The sequence below is a fragment of the Anolis sagrei genome, chromosome X (genome assembly GCF_037176765.1).
Source record: "Anolis sagrei isolate rAnoSag1 chromosome X, rAnoSag1.mat, whole genome shotgun sequence".
In the NCBI taxonomy this organism is placed as follows: domain Eukaryota; kingdom Metazoa; phylum Chordata; class Lepidosauria; order Squamata; family Dactyloidae; genus Anolis; species Anolis sagrei.
The window spans coordinates 59,814,715-59,841,483 of NC_090034.1; the positions used below are offsets into that span (position 1 = coordinate 59,814,715).

A 26,769-nucleotide genomic window follows, 5' to 3' on the forward strand; every position below is an offset into this window, starting at 1 on the left:
TCCAAAATGGCGGAGGAGGAGGGGTTTCCGGTCCTGGCGGGGTTGTACTTCCGGTTACTGCTTGTCTTCCTACCGCTTGCCCTTCCAGCTATCATGGTCTTCCAAGCCGGGCGCTGCTTCCTCCGCCTCCGGGCCCTCTCCCTGTCCGCCCGGGCCCCCGCCAGGTGCTACGCAGAGGCCGCCGCCCCTGCCTCCGCTTCCCAGGCCCAGATGGCCTTCACCTTCGCCTCACCCTCACAGGTCAGGACGGGGTTGCTGAAGGGAGCAAGATGGCGGCCAGGCAAGGAGGGGGCACATCCGGGCCACTCGCCAGCGGGACCTTGCCGCAAGATAGGCACCCCAGGGGCAGATGGGAGGGAGATCAGAACATTATAGGCCTGGGCCAATTTGGGCCTTCCCTCCTTCCATCCAGGTGTTTTGGACTCCAACTCCCACCATTCCTCACAGCCTCGTTGGTGTTGTTGTTCATTCGTTCAGTCGTCTCCGACTCTTCGTGACCTCATGGACCAGCCCACGCCAGAGCTCCCTGTCAGCCGTCACCACCCCCAGCTCCTTCAAGGTCAGTCCAGTCACTTCAAGGATGCCATCCATCCATCTTGCCCTTGGTTGGCCCTTCTTCCTTTTGCCTTCCACTTTCCCCAGCATCATTGTCTTCTCCAGGCTTTCCTGTCTCCTCATGATGTGGCCAAAGTACTTCAACTTTGTCTCTAGTATCCTTCCCTCCAGTGAGCAGCCGGGCTTTATTTCCTGGAGGATGGACTGGTTGGATCTTCTCGCAGTCCAAGGCACTCTCAGCACTTTCCTCCAACACCACAGCTCAAAAGCATCGATCTTCCTTTGCTCAGCCTTCCCTAAGGTCCAGCTCTCACATCCGTAGGTTACTACAGGGAATACCATGGCTTTGACTAGGCGGATCTTTGTTGCCAGTCTGATGTCTCTACTCTTTACTATTTTATCGAGATTGGACATTGCTCTCCTCCCAAGAAGTAAGCGTCTTCTGATTTCCTGGCCACAGTCTGCATCTGCAGTTATCTTTGCACCTAGAAATACAAAGTCTGTCACGGCCTTCACGTTTTCTCCCTCTATTTCCCAGTTGTCAATCATTCTTGTTGCTATAATCTTGGTTATTTTGACGTTTAGCTGCAACCCAGCTTTTGCGCTTTCTTCTTTCACCTTGATTAGAAGGCTCCTCAGCTCCTCCTCGCTTTTGGCCATCAGAGTGGTGTCATCTCCATATCTGAGGTTGTTAATGTTTCTTCCAGCAATTTTCACCCTCACAGCCTCAGGCCCTTGCTTTTCCCCCCTCATTCTGAGGCTGAGAGGAATGGTGGGAGTTGGAGTCCAAAACACCTGGAAGGAGGGAGGGAGGGAAGGACCAAGCTGGCCCAGGCCCGTTGCAGAATAATTATATGTAGTAACTAGCCGTCCCCTGCCACGCGATGCTATGGCCCGCATGGGGTTTCTGTGTGGGAGGTTTGGCCCAATTCTATCGTTGGTGGGGTTCAGAATGCTCTGTGATTGTAGGTGAACTATAAATCCCAACAACTACAACTCCCGAATGTCCAGATTATATTTTCCCCAAACTCTACAAGTGTTCACATTTGGGCATATTGAGTATTCCTGTAGAGTTTGGTCCAGATCCATCATTGTTTGAGTCCACAGTGACCTCTGGATGTAGGTGAACTACAACTCCCAAACTCAAGGTCAGTGCCCACCAAACCCTTACAGCATTTTCTGTTGGTCATGGGAGAACTGTGTGCCAAGTGTGGTTCAATTCCATTGTTAGTGGGGTTCAGAATCCTCTTTGATTGTAGGTGAACTATAAATCCCAGCAACAACTCGCAAATGACAATTTTTTGAGCGAAGGACATACATTGGGTTGTTAGGTGTCTTGTGTCCAAATTTGGTGTCAATTCGTCCAGTGGTTTTTTAGTTATGCTAATCCCACAAACGAACATTACATTTTTATTTATATAGACTAGCCGTCCCCTGCCATGCGTTGCTGTGGCCCACATGGGGGTGCTGTGTGGGAGGTTTGGCCCAATTCTATCGTTGGTGGGATTCAGAATGCTCTGTGGTTGTAGGTGAACTATAACTCTCAGCAACTACAACTCCCAAGTGTTAAGGTTATTTTCCCCAAACTCCACCAGTGTTCACATTTGGGCATACTGAGTATTTGTGCCAAGTTTGGTCCAGATCCATCATTGTTTGAGTCCACAGTGCTCTCTGGATGTAGATAAACTACAACTTCAAAACCAAAGGACACTGCCCACCAAACCCTTCCAGTATTTTCTGTTGGTCATGGGAGAACTGTGTGCCACGTTTGGTTCAATTTAATCATTGGTGGAGTTCAGAATGCTCTTTCATTGTAGGTGTACTATAAATCCCAGCAACTACAACTCCCAAATGACAAAATCCTTTTTTTTTTTTTAGTGATAGTCGCTAACCCAAACCCTTCCAGTATTTTCTGTTGGTCATGGGAGTTCTTTGTGCCACGACTGGTTCAATTCCGTTGTTGCTGGAGTTCAGAAAGCTCTTTGATTGTAGGTGAACTATAACTCCCAGCAACTACAACTCCCAAGTGTCAAGGTTATTTCCCCAAACTCCACCAGTTTTCACATTTGGACATACTGAGTATTTGTGCCAAGTTTGGTCCAGATCCATCATTGTTTGAGTCCACAGTGATCTCTAGATGTAGGTGAACTACAACTCCAAAACCAAAGGACACTACCCACCAAACCTTTCCAGTATTTTCTCTTGGTCATGGGAGAACTGTGTGCCAAGTTTGGTTCAATTCCATCGTTGGTGGGGTTCAGAATGCTCTTTGATTGTAGGTGAACTATAAAGCCCAGCAACTGCAACTCCCAAATGACAAAATCAGTTTTTTGAGTGAAGGACATACATTGGGTTGTTAGGTGTCTTGTGTCCAAATTTGGTGTCATTTCGGCCAGTGGTTTATGAGTTCTGTTAATTTCACAAATGAACACTACATTTTTATTTATATAGACTAGCCGTCCCCTGCCATGCGTTGTTGTGGCCCACATGGGGGTTCGGTGTGGATGGTTTTGCCCAATTCTATCGTTGGTGGGATTCAGAATACTCTGTGATTGTAGCGATCAGAACATCATAGGCCTGGGCCAATTTGGGCCTTCCCTCCTTCCTTCCAGGTGTTTTGGACTCCAACTCCCACCATTCCTCACAGCCTCAGGCCCTCCCAACATACATACTCCCAACATTACATTTTTATTTATATAGATAATATAGGATTGTTAGGGGAGAAACGTATTGGGGAAGGCAGAGAATAAGATGATGATAATAACAGCAACAGCTACTGCTTAAAGGTTTGGGGTTTTTTTTGGTGTCAGGAGCGACTTGAGATTAACAATGGCGAAAGTATGATAATAATAATAAAACACTTTATTTATAACCTGCCACCATCTCCCCAAAGGGGACTCGGGATGGCTAACATGAGGCCAAGCCCAAAATACAATACAACATAATAAACACACAATAGGAAAATACATCATAACAAAATATGAAATAACAAAATCAACAATATAAAACAGCATAGTAAAACCAGACACGGAGGGCGAGCCAAATGTATGAGGTAAACATGTTTTTGATGACGAGGCGACAGTGAATGGGTATTGTAGTAACTGTTTATTAATTGTGTAATGTGTTAGGTTGTTAACTGTTTCTATACTGTAGCACTGAATTTTTGCTGTTCGTATTTGTTGTGAACCACTGTGAGTCGCCTTCGGGCTGAGAACAGTGGTATATAAGTAAGGTAAATAAATAAATAAATAATAAAATGTTAAAACTCTGGGTGAGATAGGGATAAAAGGAGGAGTAGGAGCCCAACAGGGAGGAACCATGGGATTAATAATAATAATAATAATAATACTTTATTTATACCCCTCCACCATCTCCCCAATGGGGACTCGGAGTGGCTTACATGGGGCCAAGCCCGGACAACATGTTACAGCAAAATAAAACCAAAACATAAACAACAAACAACAACATCAAAATTGCATAGAAAAAGAGAAAAAAAAATAGCCATTTTAGGGGTGGGAAGATGCTTGATTCTGAGGGCAGCTGTAGGCTAAGACAACCGGATGGGGTGAGTGGTCATTCTCCAAAAGCACAACAGAAGAGCCAGGTTTTTAGGTCTTTCTTAAAACCATAGCTGGGGCCCAATGCTGGTTGCACAATGCGGGTCAGAATGAGAGAAGCGAAAATGTTACATTTTTGAACGTGTTTGCATACGATATCTGGATAGCCTTAAGCCAGGGGTCCTCAAACTAAGGCCTGGGGGCCGGATATGGCCCTCCAAGGTCATTTACCCGGCCCTCGTTCAGGGTCAACCTAAGTCTGAAACGGCTTGAAAGCAAACAACAACAACAATCCTAGCTCATCAGCCAAAAGCAGGCCCACACTTCCCATTGAAATGCTAATGTGTTTATATTTGTTAAAATTGTTCTGCATTTTAATTATTGTATTGGTTTTAAGTGGTTTTTTGCACTACAAATAAGATATGTGCATTGTGCATAGGAATTCATTCATGTTTTTTCAAAGTATAATCCGGCCCTCCAACAGTTTGAAGGACTCTGACCTGGCCCGTTGTTTAAAAAGTTTGAGGACCCCTGCCTTAAGCTATCCAGACAGGCCGGACTGGAGAGGGGGGGGGTGACAGGCTGTTTCCTGTGTCTCCCCCCCCCCCCTTTTCTGGTGAACTATCTTGCCACGCCTCTGTCGCACTTGCGTCTCCCACTCGCTGCGCTGTCTCGGCATTGGGTCCCAGCTATCATACTTTTGCCACAACACCAACGTAATAATAATAATTATTTATCATTAGAATTACAAAAACATCAAATAAATCAAGATTATGGCAACCAGACTGATTGATAACTGGCAATTAGAGGGAGAAAATGCGGAGGCCATGACAAACTTTGTATTTCTAGGTGCAAAGATTATTGCAGATGCAGACTGCAGCCAGGAAATCAGAAGATGCTTACTTCTTGGGAGGAGAGTAATGACCAATCTCGATAAAATAGTGAAGAGTAGAGACATCGCACTGACAAGGAAGGTCTGCATAGTAAAAGCAATGATATTCCCTGTAGTCACCTACGGATGTGAGAGCTGGACCATAAGGAAGGCTGAGTGAAGGAAGATAGATGCTTTTGAACTGTGGTGTTGGAGGAAAGTTCTGAGAGTGCCTTGGACCACCAGAAGATCCAACCAGTCCATACTTCAGGAAATAAAGCCCGACTGCTCATTAGAGGGAAAGATCGTAGAGGCAAAGATGAAGTCCTTTGGCTACATCATGAGAAGACAGGAAAGCTTAGAGAAGACAATTATGCTGGGAAAAATGGAAGAAAAAAGGAAGAGGGGCCGACCAAGGGCAAGATGGATGGATGGCATCCTTGAAATGACCGGCTTGACCTTGAAGGAGTTGAGGGTGGTGACAGCCAACAGAGAGCTCTGGCGTGTGTTTCTTCATGAGGTCACGAAGAGTTGGAAGCGACTGAACGAATGAACAACAACAAATCCGGACAGGCTGGACTGGGGGGCCGACAGACTGTTTCCTGCCCCCCCCCCTTTCTGGTGAGCTATCTTGCCATAACTCTGTCTCACCTGTGTCTCCCACTCGCTGCGCTGTCTTGTCATTGGGTCCCAGCTATCATACTTTTGCCACAACAACAACAACGTAATTATAATAATTTATCATTAGAATAAAGTAAACGATAATAATGTAATTTTTTTGTGCCAGGAGTGACTTGAGAAACTGCAAGTCTCATCTGGTGTGAGATAATTGGCTGTCTGCAAGGACATTGTCCTGATGTTTTGCCATCCTTGTAGGAAGCTTTCTCATATGTCACCACATGGGGAGCCTGAGCTGACAGAGGGAGCTCATCTGCGTTCTCCCCATATTCGAACCTGCGACCTGTCAGTCTTCAGTCTTGCTGGCACAAGGGTTTAACCCACTGTGCCACCGGGGGCTCTACTGCTTGAAGTGCAAAAGACAAAGAGGGAGTACCATAGAAATACAATGTAGAGGAGAAGAGAGAACTGGCAAAAGAAGGCTCTCCCTGGACAGTTCCTGGGAAAAAATTGAGAGCAAATTTGACAAAGAAAAAACATGAATGTGACTCACAAATGGAACTTTGGAAAAAAAATGGAGGGCCTGATTCTTGCAGCCTAAGAACAAGCCATTAGAACCAATGCCATCCAAGAGGGAACTCATTGGGGAATTCATATGATAATATAACAATATATAAGTATTGTATATTTTAGTTTCTTCCTTTTTTGAAAGCTCTAGCTTTAGTGCTTATAGTCTTGAGATTTGAATTGTATATGGCATCCTTTTGAGCAATCTGCCAATCCTAGCAATTGAGAAAAAGAAACATAACAACAACAATAGAGACTCAAAGGGACTGTGAATGTTTTTTTTTAAAGTACATTTTAAAACCAATATTTTAAAATAGAATTAAGCAATGTTTGGGGCTGGGCTAGAACTGGTCATTCTCAAAGGCTTGTTTGAGAGCCCCCGGTGGCACAGTGGGTTAAACCCCTGTGCCGGCAGGACTGAAGATCGACAGGTCGCAGGTTCAAATCCAGGGAGAGGTGGATGAGCTCCCTCTATCAGCTCCAGTTCCCCATGCGGGGACATGAGAGAAGCCTCCCACAAGGATAATAAAAACATCAAATCATCCGGGCGTCCCCTGGACAACGTCCTTGCAGACGGCTAATTCTCTCACACCAGAAACGACTTGCAGTTTCTCAAGTCGCTCCTGACACGACAAAAAAAAAAGGCTTGTTGAAACCACCAGGTCTTTAAGGTCCTACGAAAGGAGGGGAGGGATGGGGCCTGTCTTATTTCCCTTGAAAGGGCGTTCCAGAGGCGGGGAGCCACCACTGAGAAAGCCCTCTCGTCCCCACCAACCGTACTTGTGACGGTGGCGGGGAGCCACCACCGAGAAAGCCCTCTCGTCCCCACCAACTGTACTTGTGACGGTGGCGGGGAGCCACCACCGAGAAAGCCCTCTCGTCCCCACCAACCGTACTTGTGACGGTGGCGGGGAGCCACCACCGAGAAAGCCCTCTCGTCCCCACCAACCGTACTTGTGACGGTGGTGGGAGCGAAAGGAGGGCCTCCCTAGAAGATCTTAGATTTTGCGCTGGTTCATAGAAGGAGATGCAGTCGCGAAGATATGCGGGGCCTGAACCGTTTAGGGCTTTATAAGGTCATAACCTGCACCTTGAATTTGGCTTGGCAACTTATCGGCAGCCAATGAAACTGTTTTAATAGGGGTGTTGTATGCTCCCTATAGTTTGCCCCTGTAAGGAGCCTGGCTGCTGCCCGTTGTACCAATTGAAACTTCCAGGCCTTCTTCAAGGGCAGCCCCATGTAGAGGGCATTGCAATAGTCCAGTCTGGATGTAACCAAGGCGTGGACCAAAACTCTGGATGATCTCTCCCAGCGGCTTCATGTAGATGTTAAACAACATGGGGGACGGTACTGAGCCCTGCGGGACACCACAGAACAAAGGCTGTGGGGCCCAGCAGGTGTCCCCCAACAACACCTTCTGAGACTAACCCTCCAGGAAGGACTAGAGCCATTGCAAAACGGTGCCACCAAGCCCCTTAACCGTGAGACGTCTCAGAAGGATACTGTGATCTACAGTATCGAAGGCCTCTGAGAGGCCCAGGAGAACCAACACTCCCCCTGTCAAATTCCCTATGCAGATCACCCACCAAGGAGACCAAAGCTGTTTCAGTTCCATGTCCCAGTCTGAAGCCAGACTGTGACAGGTCTAGATAATCAGTTTCTTCCAAGAACGCCTGGAATTGCGAGACCACATATTCCAAGAATCATAGAATCAAAGAGTTGGAAGAGACCTCATGGGCCATCCAGTCCAACCCCCTGCCAAGAAGCAGGAATATTGCATTCAAATCACCCCCGACAGATGGCCATCCAGCCTCTGTTTAAAAGCTTCCAAAGAAGGAGCCTCCACCACACTCCGGGGCAGAGAGTTCCACTGCTGAACGGCTCTCACAGTCAGGAAGTTCTTCCTCATGTTCAGACGGAATCTCCTCTCTTGTAGTTTAAAGCCATTGTTCCGCATCCTAGTCTCCAAGGAAGCAGAAAACAAGCTTGCTCCCTCCTCCCTGTGGCTTCCTCTCACATATTTATACATGGCTATCATATCTCCTCTCAGCCTTCTCTTCTTCAGGCTAAACATGCCCAGCTCCTTAAGCCGTTCCTCATAGGGCTTGTTCTCCAGACCCTTGATCATTTTAGTCGCCCTCCTCTGGACACATTCCAGCTTGCCAATACCTCTCTTCAGTTGTGGTGCCCAGAATTGGATACAATATTCCAGGTGTGGTCTAACCAAAGTAGAATAGAGACTTAATAAACATAAGCAAAATCTAAATAAAGACATTTATTTGAAATGTTCTTGTGGGTGAAACTCTAAAGGAGTAACATGTCTATCCATTTTAAATGTTAAACAGTGAACTAAGAGATAGCTGTGTCAGTTAATTGGCAAAAGGATTTTGTGACTGATATTATTATTATTATTATTATTATTATTATTATTATTATTATTATTGGAGGTATGAGTGTGGAACCTCTACCCACATGAATATTATTGTTATTGTGTTATTGTTAGAGGTGGGAATGTGCAACCTCACCCACATTAATGTTGTTGTTGTTGTTAGAGGTGGGAATGTGGAACCTCCACTACATGGATATTATAACTATTATTGTTATTATTCCCCTCCACAGGTCTTCTACAACGCAGCCCCCGTGAAACAGGTGGATGTCCCCACGCTCAGCGGGGCCTTTGGCATCTTGGCCGCCCATGTCCCAACCCTGCAAGTCCTGAGGCCCGGTGTGGTGACGGTCTTCGCTGAGGACGGGGCCTCCACAAAGTACTTCGGTGGGTCTGCAGAGTGGGGCCAATGCCATGGAATGTACTGCTTTTACCACACATATTTTTTGTTGGGATTAGCAAATGTTTTGGGGCCAGGAAGTTACGTAATACACTTTAATATTTATCTTTTATAGAAGTACATTTTAATATGTGTATTTTTAGAATTTTTGCAACCTCTATATGTTTTAATTATGCTGTGACCCACCTCGAGCCACAAGGAGGGGTGGGTAAGAAATATAACTATGATTGTTATTCTCATAGAGCCAGAAGGGACTCCAGGAGTCATCCAGTCCATCCCCATTCTGCCAAGCAGGAAGATAGCATTATTATTATTATTATTATTAATAATAATAATAATAATAATATTAATAATAATTATTATTATTTATGTAATAAATTCTATTATTATTATATCTACCCTAGTATGTTCCTTAAATTCTTCTCCTTGCAGCTTTCCCTAAAATCCACTTTTGCCTTCCTTTCAATATATATGCAAAAAGCCAGGCTCCGTATATTTAGAAACTTCTATTAATGTTTAACTTGAAGTCCGTTAGACAACTTGGCCATTTGTATATTTTCTAATACAGTGGGGGGGGGGGGAGATTTAGTCAGATATCAATTGTACAAGTTCTCCCACTTAAAAAGATGAAGGAGGCCTGTAATTGACATCATACGTAGACCTATGAGATAGAACATGAGAGAACACATCCAGAAAATCACATTGTCTGATTTTTATCGAATTTGTTTGCAAATTGTGGTGGAAAATAAGTATTTGGTCCATTACAAAAGTTCATCTCAATTCTTTGTTATATATCCTTTGGCAATGACAGAGGTCAAATGTTTTCTGTAAGTCCTCATAAGGTTGGCACACACTGTTGCTGGTATGTTGGCCCGTTCCTCCATGCAGATTTCCTCAAGAGCAGTGATGTTTTGGGGTTGTCGCTGGGCAACACGGACTTTCAACTCCCTCCAAAGGTTTTCTATAGGCCACTCCAGGACCTTGAAATGCTTCTTACGAAGCCACTCCTTCGTTGCCCTGGCAGTGTGCTTGGTATTACGGTGTGCTTGGTGTTTTTTATGGCTGTAAACCGGGCTGAGTCCCTCAATGAGGTTGAGAAGCTCGGTATAGAAAACTGTGAAATAAATAAAATAAATATTACTGTCATGCTAAAAGACCCAGCCATGTTTCATCTTCAGTGCCCTTGCTGATGGAAGGAGGTTTGCACTCCAAATCTCACAATACATGGTCCCATTCATTCTTTCATGTATACGGATCGGTTGCCCTGGTCCCTTTGCAGAGAAACAGCCCCAAAGCATGATGTTGCCACCCCCATGCTTCACAGTAGGGATGGCGTTCTTTGGATGCAACTCAGCATTCTTTCTCCTCCAAACACGACGAGTTGTGTTTCTGCCAAACAGTTCTACTTTGGTTTCATCTGACATTCATATGACATTCTCCCAATACTCTTCTGGATCATCTAAATGCTCTCTAGCAAATTTCAGTCAGCGCCAGACATGTACTGGCTTAAACAGGAAGACATGTCTGGCACTGCAGGATCTGAGTCCCTGGCGGTGGCGTAGTGTGTTACTGATTTTAGCCTTTGTTACGTTGGTCCCAGCTCTCTGCAGGTCATTCACTAGGTTCTCCCGTATAGTTCTGGGATGCTTGGTCACCGTTCTTGTGATCCTTTTGACCCCACAGGGTGAGATCTTGTGTGGAGCCCCAGATCGAGGGAGATGATCAGTGGTCTTGTATCGCTTCCATTTTCTGATTATTGCTCCCACGGTTGATTTCTTCACACCAAGCCGCTTGCCTATTGCAGATTCAGTCTTCCCAGTCTGGTGCAGGGTGACAATTTTGTTTGTGGTGTCCTTCGACAGCTCTTTGGCCTTCACCAGAGTGGAGTTTGGAGTGTGACTGCTTCAGGTTGTGGACAGGTGTCTTTTAGACTGATACCAAGTTCAAATAGGTGCCATTACTACAGGTAATGAGTGGAGGGCAGAGGAGCCTGCCTGTGGGACTCAGAAATCTTGCTTGTTTGTAGGTGACTCAATACTTAATTTTCTACTATAATCTCTCTATATATAAATGTAATGTCCGTTTGTGGGATTAACATAACTTAAAAACCTCTGGACGAATTGCCGCCAAATTTGGCCACAAGACACCTAGGAGTGACCATCACTCAAAAAATTAATTTTGTCATTTGGGAGTTGTCGTTGCTAGGATTTATAGTTAACCTACAATCAAAGAGCATTCTGAACTCCACCAGTGATAGAATTGAACAAATCTTGGCACACAGAACTCCCATGACCAACAGAGAATACTGGAAGGCTTTGTTGGGCATTGACCTTGAGTTTGGGAGTTGTAGTTCACCTACATCCAGAGAGCACTGTGGACTCAAACAATGATGGATCTGGACCAAACTTGGCACAAATACTCCATATTCCCAAATATGAACACAGATGGAGTTTGAGGGAAATAGACATTGACATTTGGGAGTGATTGTTACTGGGATTTATAGTTCATCTACAATCAAAGAGCATGCTGAACCCCACCAAAGACAGAATTGGGGCAAACTTCCCACACAGAACCCTCATGTTTACCCACAAACATATAGAAACTACATATATTAGAAGCCAACACTTTCTGATTATTTTATTTTCCAGATCACTAGACTGGGCCACAGCAACGCATGGCAGGAGACTGCTAGTTTGCAAATAAATTCGTTAAAAATCAGACAATGTGATTTTCTGGATGTATTTTCTCATGTTGTCCCCCATAGTTGAGGTCTACCTATGATGTAAATTACAGGCTTCTCTTATCTTTTTAAGCATGAGAACTTGTACAATTGGTATCTGACTAAATACCCCCCCCCTCCCCCTGTAACTTTTCTCTCCAATCTCCCTTGAGATTGCTGTACTTTCACCCTTCCGGGATATCGCTATTATCATTCTAGCTGCAATGAAAGCTGTGTTTGCAAATCGTATGTGTTTTAATTATGCTGTGGCCTGCCTCGAGGAGAGGCAGGTAAGAAATAAAATTATTATTATTATTCTCTTTTTTAAAATATATATTTTTTATTGATTTTCTTAGAATACATCAATACCTACAATACTCTTATATTCCATCCTTAATTCATTACATCAACTATAAGTGTATATGTACCTTGTATATATATATATTTCACCTTTGTGCCCTCCCCCCCCCTTCCGAGCCACTTCAATTTACATTCTCTTTCCAAAATACCATTTCTTCTTGTGGAGGTAATTTTCCATCTACTTCTATTAAGCCATTCTCAATAAATTTTCACCAAACTTCATCAAAGTCGTTTTCCTTCCATACCCCTTTCCTGACTCTTAACCTACATGTCAATTTATCATTTTTTGCTATTTTCCATAGTTCTTTTTACCATTCTTCAATTGATATATTTAATTTACCTTTCCAGTTCTTCGCTATCACTGATCTTACTGCGGTTAACATGTTATCTATTGCATATTTCTCTGTTTTTTTCAATTTCTTAACATTATTTAGTGACAACAATGCAATGCTTGCACTTTCCCCTATCTTCATATCCATTATAGCTTTTATCTCTCCAAATACCTTCCCCCAAAATTCATTTACATATTTACATTGCCACCACATATGTATATATGTACCCACCTCCTGGCAACCTCTTCAACAATTTTTTTGTGACATTCCTATTAATATTTGCAATCTTCACTGGTGTTAAGTACCATTTCCAAACCAATTTATAATCATTTTCTTTAACACGTATCGATAAATTCTTTAAATATCTTTGATCCCATAATTGTACCCAATCCGCTTCTTTTATTCTAATCCCTAGGTCTTCCTTCCATATCTCTCTTAGTGTTGCGTCTTTTATTTTTTCCTCCTTAATATCAATTATCACCTTGTACAATTTGCTGGTTATTCCTTTCAGTTTATGGTATCCTCCCGTAGCTCTTTCTTTTTATCATTTGTTCAACTTGCGTGCGTTTGCCTCCTTTCCCATTATTATTATTATTATTATTATTATTATTATTATTCTCATAGAAGCAACCAAGGGGAAACATGCCATAGAACAGCCTAAAGGACCTGCTCACACCTTGCAGAGCCCAGGATATGATTCTGCAGTTATGGGTCAAATATCCCTGTATTTGAATCAAGACAATGGGATTTGTAGGACTCCTCATTAACACATATCTTTTTTCTTGCTTTGCCTTTGCAGTCAGCAGTGGCTCTGTGACAGTGAACGCAGACTCTTCCGTCCAACTCCTCGCAGAGGAAGTCGCACTCTTGGATCAACTCGATCTAGCGGTGAGTCCCTGTTTTCCTTCATTGTGGCCTCTTCAACCTCATCTTATTATGATTGAGAGTTACCCGGACTGCCTGGTTTCGAGGCAGCCTTAATGTGGTCAGTCTTCCACATGGTGCAGGCCTTTCTAAGGGCCGTCCAGAGCACAGAGTCTCGGTGGAAGATCTTAAGAGGGTTCTCTCAGAGTGAAAAAAACAATGTCAGTAAAGCCTTCGACAAGGTTCCCCCATGACATTGCAAACAAACTACTCAAATGTGGGCTAGGCAATGCTACTGTTAATCATTAATAATCTATATAAATAAAAATGCAATGTTAGTTTGTGGGATTAACAGAACTCAAAAACCACTGGACGGATTGACACCAAATTTGGACACAAGACACCTACCAGGCCAACGAGTGACCATCACTCATAAAAACACTGAAAAATACAGCAGAAGAGACTTAAAAAGCAAAAAAAAACCCCAAAAATTATATTACAACGCATGGGCAAAACCACATATATATACGCGAACACACACATATATACACGTACACACACACATATACACACTGCTCATTGGAGAGAAGGCTAGTAGAGGCAAAGATGAAGTACTTTGGCCACATCACGAGAAGAAAATTTTATTTATTTATTTATTTCGGGTACTTCTACCCCGCCCTTCTCAACCCCCGAGGAGGGACTCAGGGCGGCTTACAAACGGCACAATTTGATGCCTGCACAGTAATACACATACATATAAAACAGCAATTAAAACAATTATAACAATTAAAACAGTCAATATATAACACAATCAATAAAACTAATCTCATGCTCAGTGTTCGTTCTTCAGAGTTCCAAAATTTCATTCCACGTTGTCCATTCTTGTCAATCGTCAAAGTCCTTTCTTTATCTGCCCGATTATCCGAATGCCTGGTCCCAAATCCATGTTTTCAATTTTCTCCTAAAGGAAAGGAGGGTTGTCGCTGATCTAATTTCCCCGGGGAGTGAATTCCATAGGTGAGGGGCCACCACTGAGAAGGCCCTGCTCCTCTTCCCCGCCAATCTCACTTGTGATAGAGGCGGGGCCGAGAGCAGGGCCTCCCCAGAAGATCTTAGACTCCGGGGTGGGACGTAGAGAGAGATCCGTTTGGACAGATACACTGGGCCGGAACCGGATAGGGTTTTGTAGGTCAAAACCAGCACTTTGAATTGTGCTCGGAATTGGATCGGCAGCCAGTGGAGCTGACACAACAGGAGGGTGGTATGCTCCCTGTATGATGCTCCGGTGAGCAGTCTGGCTGCCTCCCGCTGGGCTAGTTGGAGTTTCCGAACAGTCTTCAAAGGCAACCCCACGTAGAGTGCGTTGCAGTAATCTAATCGGGATGTAACAAGAGCGTAGACCACCGTGGCCAGATCCGAGGCAAAATCTCACCCTTACCTGGACTCTTATAATGCATTATATGGCAGTATAGATCCAGGTTTACTATTATTATTATTATTATTATTTTACTGACACAAATGAGAAGACAGGAAAGCTTAGAGAAGACAATGATGCTGGGGAAAATGGAAGGAAAAAGGAAGAGGGGCCGACCAAGGGCAAGATGGATGGAAGGCATCCTTGAAGTGACTGGATTGACCTTGAAGGAGCTGGGGGTGGCCACGACCGACAGGGAGCTCTGGTGTGGGATGGTCCATGAAGTCACAAAGAGTCGGAAGCGACTGGAACAACAACATATAACAAAACACATATACATAGACTGGGCCAAAGCAATGCCTGGCAGGGGACAGCTAGTCTATATAAATAACAATGTAGTGTTCGTTTGTGGGATTAACATAACACAAAAACCACAGGACGAATTGCCGCCAAATTTGGCCATAAGACACTTACTAACCCAAGGAGTGACCATCACTAAAAAAAAGGATTTTGTCATTTGGGAGTTGTAGTTGCTGGGATTTATAGCACATCTAGAGTATTCTGAACTCCACCAATGATTAAATTGAACCAAACGTGGCACACAGGACTCCCATGACCAAAAGAAAACACTGGAAGGGTTTGGTGGGCATTGACCTTGAGTTTGGGAGTTGTAGTTCACCTACATCCGGAGAGCACTGTGGACTCAAACAATAATGGATCTGGACCAAACTTGGCACGAATATTCAATTTGCCCAAATATGAACACGGATGGAGTTTGTGGAAAATAGATCTTGACATCTGGAAGTTGTAGTTACTGGGATTTATAGTTCACATATAATCAAAGAGCATTCTGAACCCCACCAACGATAGAATTGGGGCAAACTTCCCACACAGGACTCCCATGACCAACAGAAAATACTTAAGGCCATCCAGTCCAACTCCCTTCACCAGGGCAAGAAAACGTAAACAAAGCCCTCCTGACAAAGAGCCATCCAGCCATAGATATAGATATATATGATCCACACACAGAGAGATATAGTATCATAGATTTGAAAGGGACTCCTAAAGAAGGGCAATTATATGTTGCATGTTCCAGAGTAGTCAAACCAGACAGTCTCCACATCAACACTGACAAAGAAACAACAAGGAATACTGTTTACCTATAAACATAAAGAAATTACATATGTTAGAAGCCAACACTTTCACATTACTTTATTTTCCAGATCACCAGACTGGGGCACAGCAACACATGGCAGGGGACGGCTAGTAATAATAACAACTACAACTTTATATTTTGTACCCTGCCTCCAGGGACTTGGGGCGGCTTACATGGGGACGAGCCCAATCAACATAGTTGAAATATAACACAGTAAAATACATAAACAACAGCATAAAACAGAATAAAACAACATTATAACAAAATATAAGAGCAACCATCGAACCAATAATCTCCCTCGGGAGGGAGTTCCAGAGCTGAGGGGCCACCACCGATAAGGCCCTCTCTCTCATCCCCACCAACCATGCCTGTGACGGAGGTGGGAGCGAGAGAAGAGATCTTATAGATTGTGCAGATTCATAAAGGAAAATGCGGTCGCAAAGATAGACAGGTCCCAAACCGTTTAGGGCTTTATAGGTAATAACCAGCAACTTTAATTGGGACCGGAAACTTATCAGCAGCCAGTGGAGCTGGTTGAACGGGGGTTGACCACTCCCTATAATTTGCTACAGTTAACAACCTGGTCACTGACCTTTGCACTAGCTGCAGTTTCCGGGCCGTCTTCAGAGGTAGTCCCACGCAGGGTGTATTACAGTAATCCAACCTGGAGGTAACTAAGGCATGGACTACCATGGCCAAGTCAGACTTCTCAAGGTATGGTTGCAGCTGGTGCACGAGCTAAAGGCCATTTCAGCAACCTCTTACACCTGAGCATCAAGTGTCAGCACTTAGTCCTGAAGGACCCCCAGACTGCGGACCTGTGTCCTCGGGGGGGGGGGGGGTAACCCCATCAGCACAGGTTCCCCGATCGGCCGAGCAACTGACCTGGGGAACCTCTGTCTTGTCATGATTAAGTTTCAGCTTGTTAACCCTCATCCAGCCCATCACAGCAGCCAGGCACTGGTCTAGGATCTGGGGGGCTTCCTTGGAATTTATATAATTTATATAATTAATGAATAATAAAATTGTTAAGATTAATAAAACAATACAGTTACTGTTATTTGTTGGTGGTTAAGGAGCCAAACCCAAAGGGCGCTTCTCTCCAATGGTTCCTTTTCATCCTGGAAAGAACTATTTGGGTGCCATGAAGAGGGTCTTAGTGATGTTCAAGGTCTCAGTGCTTTGGGGATCTCTTTCCATTCTATATTATTGTTGTTATTATATTCCTAACGTTGGAAGAGACCTCCAAAGGCCATCTATTTCAGACTGGATGGAAGATAGAAATAATAATAATAATAATAATAATAATTATTATTATTATTATTACTATTATCATCATCGTCGTCATCATAGAGTCAGAGGAGACCCCAAAGGCAATCCAGTCCACTCCCATTTTTCCAAGCAGGATGATAGAACTATGTTGTTGGTGTTGCCGTTATTATGCAGGTTCTGTTGGTGTTGTGGTCAGGGGTACTTTCATTTTACTTTTCCTGCATGGAAGAAAAGGGATGGACTGGATGGTCTTTGGGGTCTCTTCCAGCTCCATTTATTATTATTATTATTATTATTATTATTATTATTATTATTAGAAACACAAGTTGAATCCACAGCAGACACTCTGCTGGCTGTTGTATTAGATCACACGTCGGACACTTCCCAAGTGTCTAGGACTGTGATGTATCGGCAGATAATGCGTGCGGATCCCAGTAAGGTGGCCTTCTGCAGCTGGCAGATGGTAATTTTATCAGCGCCGATTGTGTTTAAGTGCAAGCCAAGGTCTTTAGGCACTGCACCCAGTGTGCCGATCCCCACTGGGACCACCTTTATTGGCTTGTGCCAGAATCTTTGCAGTTCGATCTTTAAATCCTCATATCATGTCGTCTTTTCCAGTTGTTTCTCGTTAATCCTTCTGTCACCTGGGATTGCAACATCGACAATCCATACTTTGTTTTTTAACACAATCATGAGGTCAGGAGTGTTGTTGTTGTTGTTATTATGGTCAGGAGTACTGTTGTTGTTGTGATTCAGAGGCTGGATGGTCATCTGTCGGGGTGCTTTGATTGTGCTTTTCCTGCATAATGGCAGAAGGGGGTTGGACTAGATGGCCTTTTTAGAGTCCTTTCCAACTCTATGATTTTGCTTCCCTCATCCCCATGAATGGGCTGCTGAATTTGTATATATATTGAGAGAGAATGAGTTTGGAGTTTTCACATCAACTTCCGTGTCTGACTCTCGCAGGCAGCCAAGTCTAACCTGGAGAAGGCCTTGTCTGAGTTGGCCGCCACTTCCGACGAATCTTCCAAAGCAGAGGCCCAGATACGCGTGGAGGCCAATGAAGCCCTGGTGAAGGCACTGGAGTGAGGAGGAAGGTAAGCAAGTCGATATGTTTTGCATGTGAGCTTTGCACCACACCGTCCTCCTTTTCTGTCTCTTACAGGATCTGTTTTCAGTTGGCAGCATTCTCAATTCAGTTATAATTGTTATAATGATATTATAAATAATATATGATAATAAAAATAATGTCAAATAATGTAAATTAATAATGATGTACAACAATAATATTAAAATAAGGTAATAATGTATAGTGTAATAATTATACCATATTTACTCAATTCTAATGTTCACCTTTTTGACTAAATTACCTTCCCAAAATTAGGATGCGCATTAGATTCACGTATTATGGTAAATACATTTGAAAATTGAGGTGCGCATTAGATTCAGTGGCACATTAGACTCGAGTAAATATGGGTATATAAAAATAATAATAATAATAATAATAATAATGTGAAATAATAATAATGTACAATAATAATATTAAAATAATGTAATAATAAGGTATAATGTAATATATATCAATAATACAATAATAATACTAATAATAATAATGTGAAATAATAATAATGTACAATAATAATATTAAAATAATGTAATAATAAGGTATAATGTAATATATATCAATAATACAATAATAATACTAATAATAATGTGAAATAATAATAATGTACAATAATAATATTAAAATAATGTAATAATAAGGTATAATGTAATATATATCAATAATACAATAATAATACTAATAATAATAATGTACAATAATAATATTAAAATAATGTAATAATAAGGTATAATGTAATATATATCAATAATACAATAATAATACTAATAATAATAATGTACAATAATAATATTAAAATAATGTAATCATAAGGTATAATGTAATATATATCAATAATACAATAATAATACTAATAATAATAATGTGAAATAATAATAATGTACAATAATAATATTAAAATAATGTAATAATAAGGTATAATGTAATATATATCAATAATACAATAATGTACAACAACAATATTTTTTTATATTCTGCTTTTCTCCCTAATAGAACCCAAAGTGATTCACAACATAATACAATAGAAATTGAAGCACAAATATCTATCTATACACTAAAAGTGAAAAATGTGTATGTTTCGGAGGTGTCTATTTACACAGACAGCCTCCCACTTCCACCAAACAGGCTATAGTTCCAAGTGCTGAGAAGCCTCCAAAGGCACTCCCTCCACTGACATTGCATCAGGAAGATGTAGCCAATGTCCTCCCCAAACACTATGGCCCACCACCCAAGGAATTTTTTCATGCGGGGAGAATCTCATCCTAGATTTTAGGTGCTTCCTCCACCACAGGCAGGCATCCCAGGGTTCCTTGTGTGGAATTTGCATGATCTTGCCCACCGCCTCTCCCTTAACCCTTTCCTATGGAACACAGCAAACAGAGAGGAATTGAGGGATTTGGGGGACTGACTCAACAGGATGGAAGTTGTAGTTCACCCTGCGTTGACCCACGATTCTGGGAATTGTAGTTCATCCACATCGTTATGTATTTTCTAATGGGAGCATTCATAAAAACCAAAATAAAAAACTGTTTTTTTGCTAATAAATAGTGGTAAAGGTTTTCCCCTGACATTAAGTCCAGTTGGGTCCAACTGGGGGTTGGTGCTCATCTCCATTTCTAAGCCGAAGAGCCAGCGTTGTCTGTAGGCGCCTCCAAGGTCATATGGCCAGCATGACTACATGGAGTGCCATTACCTTCCTGCCAGAGTGGTACCTAGGTTTTGACCTTATTGAAATGTTGTTTTATGATTGTGTTTATACTTTTTTTTCCCTATGTAATTTTGTTGATGTTGTTTTGATGTTATGCCTTGGTTTTTATTTTATTGTAATATGTTGTCTGGGCTTGACCCCATATAAGCTGCTCCGAGTCCCCACTGGAGAGATGGTGGCAGGGTATAAATAAAGATTATTATTATTATTATTATTATTATTATTATTATTAAGCTCTATACCAGTGGTTCTCAACCTGGGGTCCCCAGATGTTTTTGGCCTACAACTCCCAGAAATCTTAGCCAGTTTAACAGCTATTAGGATTTCTGGGAGTTGGAGGCCAAAAACATCTGGGGACCCCAGGTTGAGAACCACTGCTCTATACGGTTCTGGCCTAGCTTACTTGTCCGAACGCATCCACCCCTACGTCCCACCTCATAATGTAAGATCATCCGGGGAGGCCCTGCTCTCGCTCCCGTCAACAGCACAAATGTGTCTGATGGGGATGAGAGACAGGGCCTTCTCGGATGTGGCCCCCCACCTATGGAACACACTCCCAAATGAGGTAAGATCTGCTCCCTCCCTCCTGGCTTTTAGAAAGAAATTAAAATCATGGTTTTGGGACCAGGCTTTAGGACAGTAGAGGGACATTGACTGGAACGGTGATATGGCTGATGAGACTGTTTTACTGTTTTAATGATTGCTGATGTATTCTTTTTTAATTATGATTTATGTTCAGTTGTGGTTTTATTATTGTAACTAGCCGTCCCCTGCCACACATTGCTGTGGCCCAGTCTGGTGATCTGGAAAATAAAGTAATGAGAAAGTATTGGTTTCTAATATATGTAATTTCTTTATGCTTGTGGGTAAACAGTATTTCTTGTTGTTTGTCAGTGTTGATGTGGAGATTGTCTGGTTTGCCTACTCTGAAATATGCATCATATAATTGTCCTTCTTTTAGGGGTCCCTTTCAAATCTATGATATTATATCTGTGTGTGTGTGTGAATCATATATATCTATATCTATGGCTGGATGGCTTTTTGTCAGGAGGGGTTTGATTACATTTTTTTGCCCTGGTGAAGGGGGTTGGACTGGATGGCCTTAAGTATGGGGGTTCTGTGTGGGAAGTTTGCCCCAATTCTGTCATTGGTGGGGTTCAGCATGCTCTTTGATTGTAGGTGAACTATAAATCCCAGCAACTACAACTCCCAAATGTCAAGGTCTATTTCCCTTAAACTCCATCTGTGTTCATATTTGGGCATATGGAATATTCGAGCCAAGTTTGGTCCAGATCCATTATTTTTTGAATCCACAGTGCTCTCTGGATGTAGGTGATCTACAACTCCCAAACTCAAGGTCAATGCCCACCAATCCCTTCCAGTATTTTCTTTGGTCCAGATCCATTATTTTTTGAATCCACAGTGCTCTCTGGATGTAGGTGATCTACAACTCCCAAACTCAAGGTCAATGCCCACCAATCCCTTCCAGTATTTTTTTTTTGGTCATGGGAGTCCTGTATGCCACATTTGGTTCAATTCCATAATTGGTGGAGTTCAGAATTCTCTTTGATTGTAGGTGAACTATACATCCCAGCAACTACTACTCCCAAATGGCAAAATCAATTTTTTTTTACTGATGGTCACCCCTTGGGTTAGTAGGTGTCTTATGGCCAAATTTGGTGGCAATTCATCCAGTGGTTTTTGAGTTATGTTAATCCCACAAACGAACATTATGGTCATGTTCCAGAAGCATTGTCTCCTGATGTTTGGCCTGCATCTATGGCAGGCATCCTGTGTCTATGGCATTTCTATTCTAATTAGAGGTCATTTATCTAAATGCAAATAAATGCAATATTATAAATACGAATCATGCATCTGTTCCTGGACGGGGTGGCCCTTATCGGGCTTCTCCAACTCTGTGCTTACACTGTAGTTCACTTCCTCTATTATACACAAAGAAGAGTCAAGATTAAAAAAGGGTGAATATCCAAAGCCCACCAGTGTCATGTTTTTTTTTTTTTTACTAATGCCTTTTACAAAACCATTGAAAGAATTAGATTCAATGCTGCCTGTTGCTTCTACCAGTGTTTGCCACTAGAGGGCGTAGACGGACAGGTCAATGGAGGGAGGCTGTATATTAATATACATGATGTATATACACTTACACATATATATTTCTTTTGTGTGTGTATACATGTGTATACACTTATGCGTATATATTTCTATTGTGTCTATATACACATTATGTGTATACGCTTATGCATGTATATTTCTGTTGTCTGTATATGAATGATGTATATACTTATGCATTATTTCTATTGTGTGTGTATGTACATGGTGTGTATGATGATGATAATAATAATAATACGTGCATATTTCTGTTGTGTGTATACAAATGATATGTATACACTTACGCATATATATTTCTATTGTGTGTGTATATATATGTGTATACACGTATGCGTATATATTTCTATTGTGTATATACGCATTATGTGTATACTTTTAGGTGTGTATATGTCTGTTGTGTGTATAGGAATGATGTGTCTACACCAGGGGTTCTCGAACTAAGGCCCGTGGGCCGGATACGGCCCTCCAAGGTCGTTTACCCTGCCCTCGCTCAGGCTCAACCTAAGTCTGAAACAACTTGAAAGCACACAACAACAACAACAACAACAACAACAACAACAACAACCCTATCCCATCAGCCAAAAGCAGGTCCACGCTTTCAATTGAAATACTAATAAGTTTATATTTGTTAAAATTGTTCATTTTAATTATTGTATTGTTTTAAAGTGTTTTTTGCACTACAAATAAGATATATGCAGTGTGCATAGGAGTTAATTCATTTTTTTTAAAAATTATAATCCGGCCCGCCAACAGTTTGAGGGACTGTGACCTGGCCCTCTGTTTAAAAAGTTTGAGGACCCCAGGTCTACACTAATACATGTGTATACACTTATGCTTATATGTTTCTATATTTTGTGTATATACGCATTATGTGTATATACTTATGTGTATATATTTCTGTTGTGTTTATATGAGTGATGTGTATACACTTATGCATATATTTCTATTGTGTGTGTATATACACATCATGTATATATGTGTGTATATTTCTGGTGTGTGTAAACGAATAATATGTATACACTTACGTATATATGGTTCTACTAGCTGTCCCCTGCCACTCGTTGCTGTGGCCCACGTAGGTGTTCTGTGTGGGAGGTTTGGCCCAATTCTATCATTGGTGGGGTTCAGAATGTTCTGTGATTGTAGGTGAACTATAAATCCCAGCGACTACAACTCCCAAATGTCAAGATTCTATTTTTCCCAAACTCCACCAGTGTTCACATTTGGGCATATTGAGTATTTCTGTAGAGTTTTGTCCAGAACCATCATTATTTGAGTCCACAGTGATCTCTGGATGTACATGAACTACAACTCCAAAACCAAAGGACACTGCCCACCAAACCCTTCCAGTATTTTCTGTTGGTCATGGGAGAACTGTGGGCCAAGTTTGGTTCAATTCCATCGTTGGTGGGGTTCAGAATGTTCTTTGATTGTAGGTGAACTATAAATCCCAGCAACTACAACTCCCAAATGTCAAAATTCTGTTTTCCCCAAACTCCACCAGTGTTCACATTTGGGCATATTGAGTATTCGTGTAGAGTATGGTCCAGATCCATCATTGTTTGAGTCCACAGTGATCTCTGGATGTAGGTCAACTACAACTCCAAAACTCAAGGTAAATGCCCACCAAACCTTTCCATTATTTTATGTTGGGCATGGGAGAATTGTGTGCCAAGTTTGGTTCAATTCCAACGTTGTTGGGGTTCAGAATGCTCTTTGATTTTAGGTGAACTATAAATCCCAGCAACTACAACTCCCAAATGACAAAACCGGGTTTGTTTGTTTTTTGAGTGAAGGACATACATTGGGTTGTTAGGTGTCTTGTGTCAAAATTTGGTGGCAATTCGCCCAGTGGTTTTTGAGTTGTGTTAATCCCACAAACGAACATTACATTTTTATTTATATAGATTGTGTGTGTATATATACATGATGTGTATATATGTGTGTATATTTCTGTTGTGTGTATATGAATGATGTGTATACACTTACGCATATAGTTCTATTGTGTGTGTATATACACATCATGTATATGTGTGTGTATATGAATAATATGTATACACTTACGTATATATAGTTCTATTAGCTGTCCCCTGCCACGCGTTGCGGTAGCCCACGTAGGTGTTCTGTGTGGGAGGTTTGGCCCAATTCTATCATTGGTGGGGTTCAGAAAGCTCTGTGATTGTAGGTGAACTATAAATCCCAGCGACTACAACTCCCAAATGTCAAGATTCTATTTTCCCCAAACTCCACCAGTGTTCACATTTGGGCATATTGAGTATTTCTGTAGAGTTTGGTCCAGATCCATCATTATTTGAATCCACTGTGATCTCTGGATGTACATGAACTACAACTCCAAAACCAAAGGACACTGCCCACCAAACCCTTCCAGTATTTTCTGTTGGTCATGGGAGAACTGTGGGCCAAGTTTGGTTCAATTCCATTGTTGGTGGGGTTCAGAATGCTCTTTGATTGTAGGTGAACTATAAATCCCAGCAACTACAACTCCCAAATGTCAAGTTTCTGTTTTCCCCAAACTCCACCAGTGTTCACATTTGGGCATATTGAGTATTTGTGTAGAGTTTGGTCCAGATCCATCATTGTTTGAGTCCACAGTGATCTCTGGATGTAGGTGAACTACAACTCCAAAACTCAAGGTAAATGCCCACCAAACCTTTCCATTATTTTATGTTGGGCGTGGGAGAATTGTGTGCCAAGTTTGGTTCAATTCCAATGTTGTTGGGGTTCAGAATGCTCTTTGATTGTAGGTGAACTATAAATCCCAGCAACTACAACTCCCAAATGACAAAACCAGGGTTTTGTTTTTTTGAGTGAAGGACATACATTGGGTTGTTATGTGTCTTGTGTCAAAATTTGGTGGCAATTCGCCCAGTGGTTTTTGAGTTGTGTTAATCCCACAAACGAACATTACATTTTTATTTATATAGATTGTGTGTGTATATATACATGATGTGTATATATGTGTGTATATGAATGATGTGTATACACTTACGCATATAGTTCTATTGTGTGTGTATATACACATCATGTATATGTGTGTGTATATGAATAATATGTATACACTTAGGTATATATAGTTCTATTAGCTGTCCCCTGCCACTCGTTGCGGTGGCCCACGTAGGTGTTCTGTATGGGAGGTTTGGCCCAATTCTATCATTGGTGGGGTTCAGAAAGCTCTGTGATTGTAGGTGAACTATAAATCCCAGCGACTACAACTCCCAAATGTCAAGATTCTATTTTCCCCAAACTCCACCAGTGTTCACATTTGGGCATATTGAGTATTTGTGTAGAGTTTGGTCCAGATCCATCATTGTTTAAGTCCACAGTGATCTCTGGATGTAGGTGAACTACAACTCCAAAACTCAAGGTAAATGCCCACCAAACCTTTCCATTATTTTATGTTGGGCATGGGAGAATTGTGTGCCAAGTTTGGTTCAATTCCAACGTTGTTGGGGTTCAGAATGCTCTTTGATTGTAGGTGAACTATAAATCCCAGCAACTACAACTCCCAAATGACAAGGTCTATTTTCCTCAAACTCCATCCGTGTTCATATTTGGGCAAATGGAATATTCGTGCCAAGTTTGGTCCAGATCCATTATTGTTTGAGTCCACAGTGCTCTCCGGATGTAGGTGAACTACAACTCCCAAACTCAAGGTCAATGCCCACCAAACCCTTCCAGTGTTTTCTGTCATGGGAGTCCTGTGTGCCACGTTTGTTTTGTTTTGTTTTGTTTTGTTTTTTTTTGAGTGAAGGACATACATTGAGTTATTAGGTGTCTTGTGTCAAAATTTGGTGGCAATTCGCCCAGTGGTTTTTGAGTTGTGTTAATCCCACAAACGGACATTACATTTTTATTTATATAGATTGTGTGTGTATATATACATGATGTGTATTTATGTGTGTATATTTCTGTTGTGTGTATATGAATGATGTGTATACACTTACGCATATAGTTCTATTGTGTGTGTATATACATGATGTGTATATATGCGTGTGTTTTTCTGTTGTGTGTATATGAATGATGTGTATACACTTACATATTTCTATTGTGTGTGTATATGAATGATGTGTATACACGTATGCGGGTATATTTATATTTTGTGTATATGAATGATGTGTATACACTTACGCATATGTATTTCTTGTGTGTGTGTGTGTGTGTGTGTATACATGATGTGTTTACAGCTTTGCATATATTTTCTATACTAGAATATTTCCGGCAAAGTGAGGCAGGTCTTAAATATAATAATAATACTTATTATTAATAGGTATTTTGTAACGGTGCCATATGGGGTGGGGGAGGCCTTTGAAGCCATTGTGTGCCTCTTCCTTGCCAGATATGTCAACATCTCCTTCCTCCTCTGTCTATTCCAGGAAGTCCCGCCCTCGGCTGCAAGGAAAACGGCCATCGACAACTTCCTCTGCTTCCTCCTCCTCACCACTCTTTGGCACGGTCCGTACAACTGCTCTTCCTAATTAAAGAATTACAAAGAAAAAGTCACTTAATAGAACTGTCTGATTTATTCCATTGCTTTCGCTATCTGCATTTGGGCTGGATTTCACCAAGTTGCATTTATAAGATGCAACAAATTAACCAGGAACCCTATATATATACATACAAATACACACACACACAAATATATATTATACACATGCATTAAAGTAGATACCTTAAAATATATACACATATAATATTAATGCCGTAATTTATATTTT

At 41.7% G+C, this 26,769-nt stretch overlaps 1 protein-coding gene across 1 annotated transcript; it reads left to right on the forward strand.

Annotated features, from left to right (window-relative positions):
• ATP5F1D (ATP synthase F1 subunit delta) lies at nucleotides 1-26,554 on the forward strand. Its single transcript, XM_060784819.2, has 5 exons — nucleotides 1-240; nucleotides 8,789-8,942; nucleotides 13,166-13,254; nucleotides 18,039-18,169; nucleotides 26,428-26,554. The coding sequence occupies exons 1-4, from the start codon at nucleotides 7-9 to the stop codon at nucleotides 18,159-18,161; spliced, it is 600 nt and encodes a 199-aa protein (XP_060640802.2). The 5' UTR covers nucleotides 1-6; the 3' UTR covers nucleotides 18,162-18,169; nucleotides 26,428-26,554.
• Nucleotides 26,555-26,769: the final 215 nt, after the last annotated feature.

Bases quoted from the DNA above. Each gene is read 5' to 3' on its own strand.
- ATP5F1D (XM_060784819.2), top strand. From the start codon at position 7: ATGGCGGAGGAGGAGGGGTTTCCGGTCCTGGCGGGGTTGTACTTCCGG. The intron at 8,943-13,165 runs GTGGGTCTGCAG...TTGCCTTTGCAG, and splicing joins GGCCTCCACAAAGTACTTCG to TCAGCAGTGGCTCTGTGACA. The intron at 13,255-18,038 runs GTGAGTCCCTGT...TGACTCTCGCAG, and splicing joins TGGATCAACTCGATCTAGCG to GCAGCCAAGTCTAACCTGGA.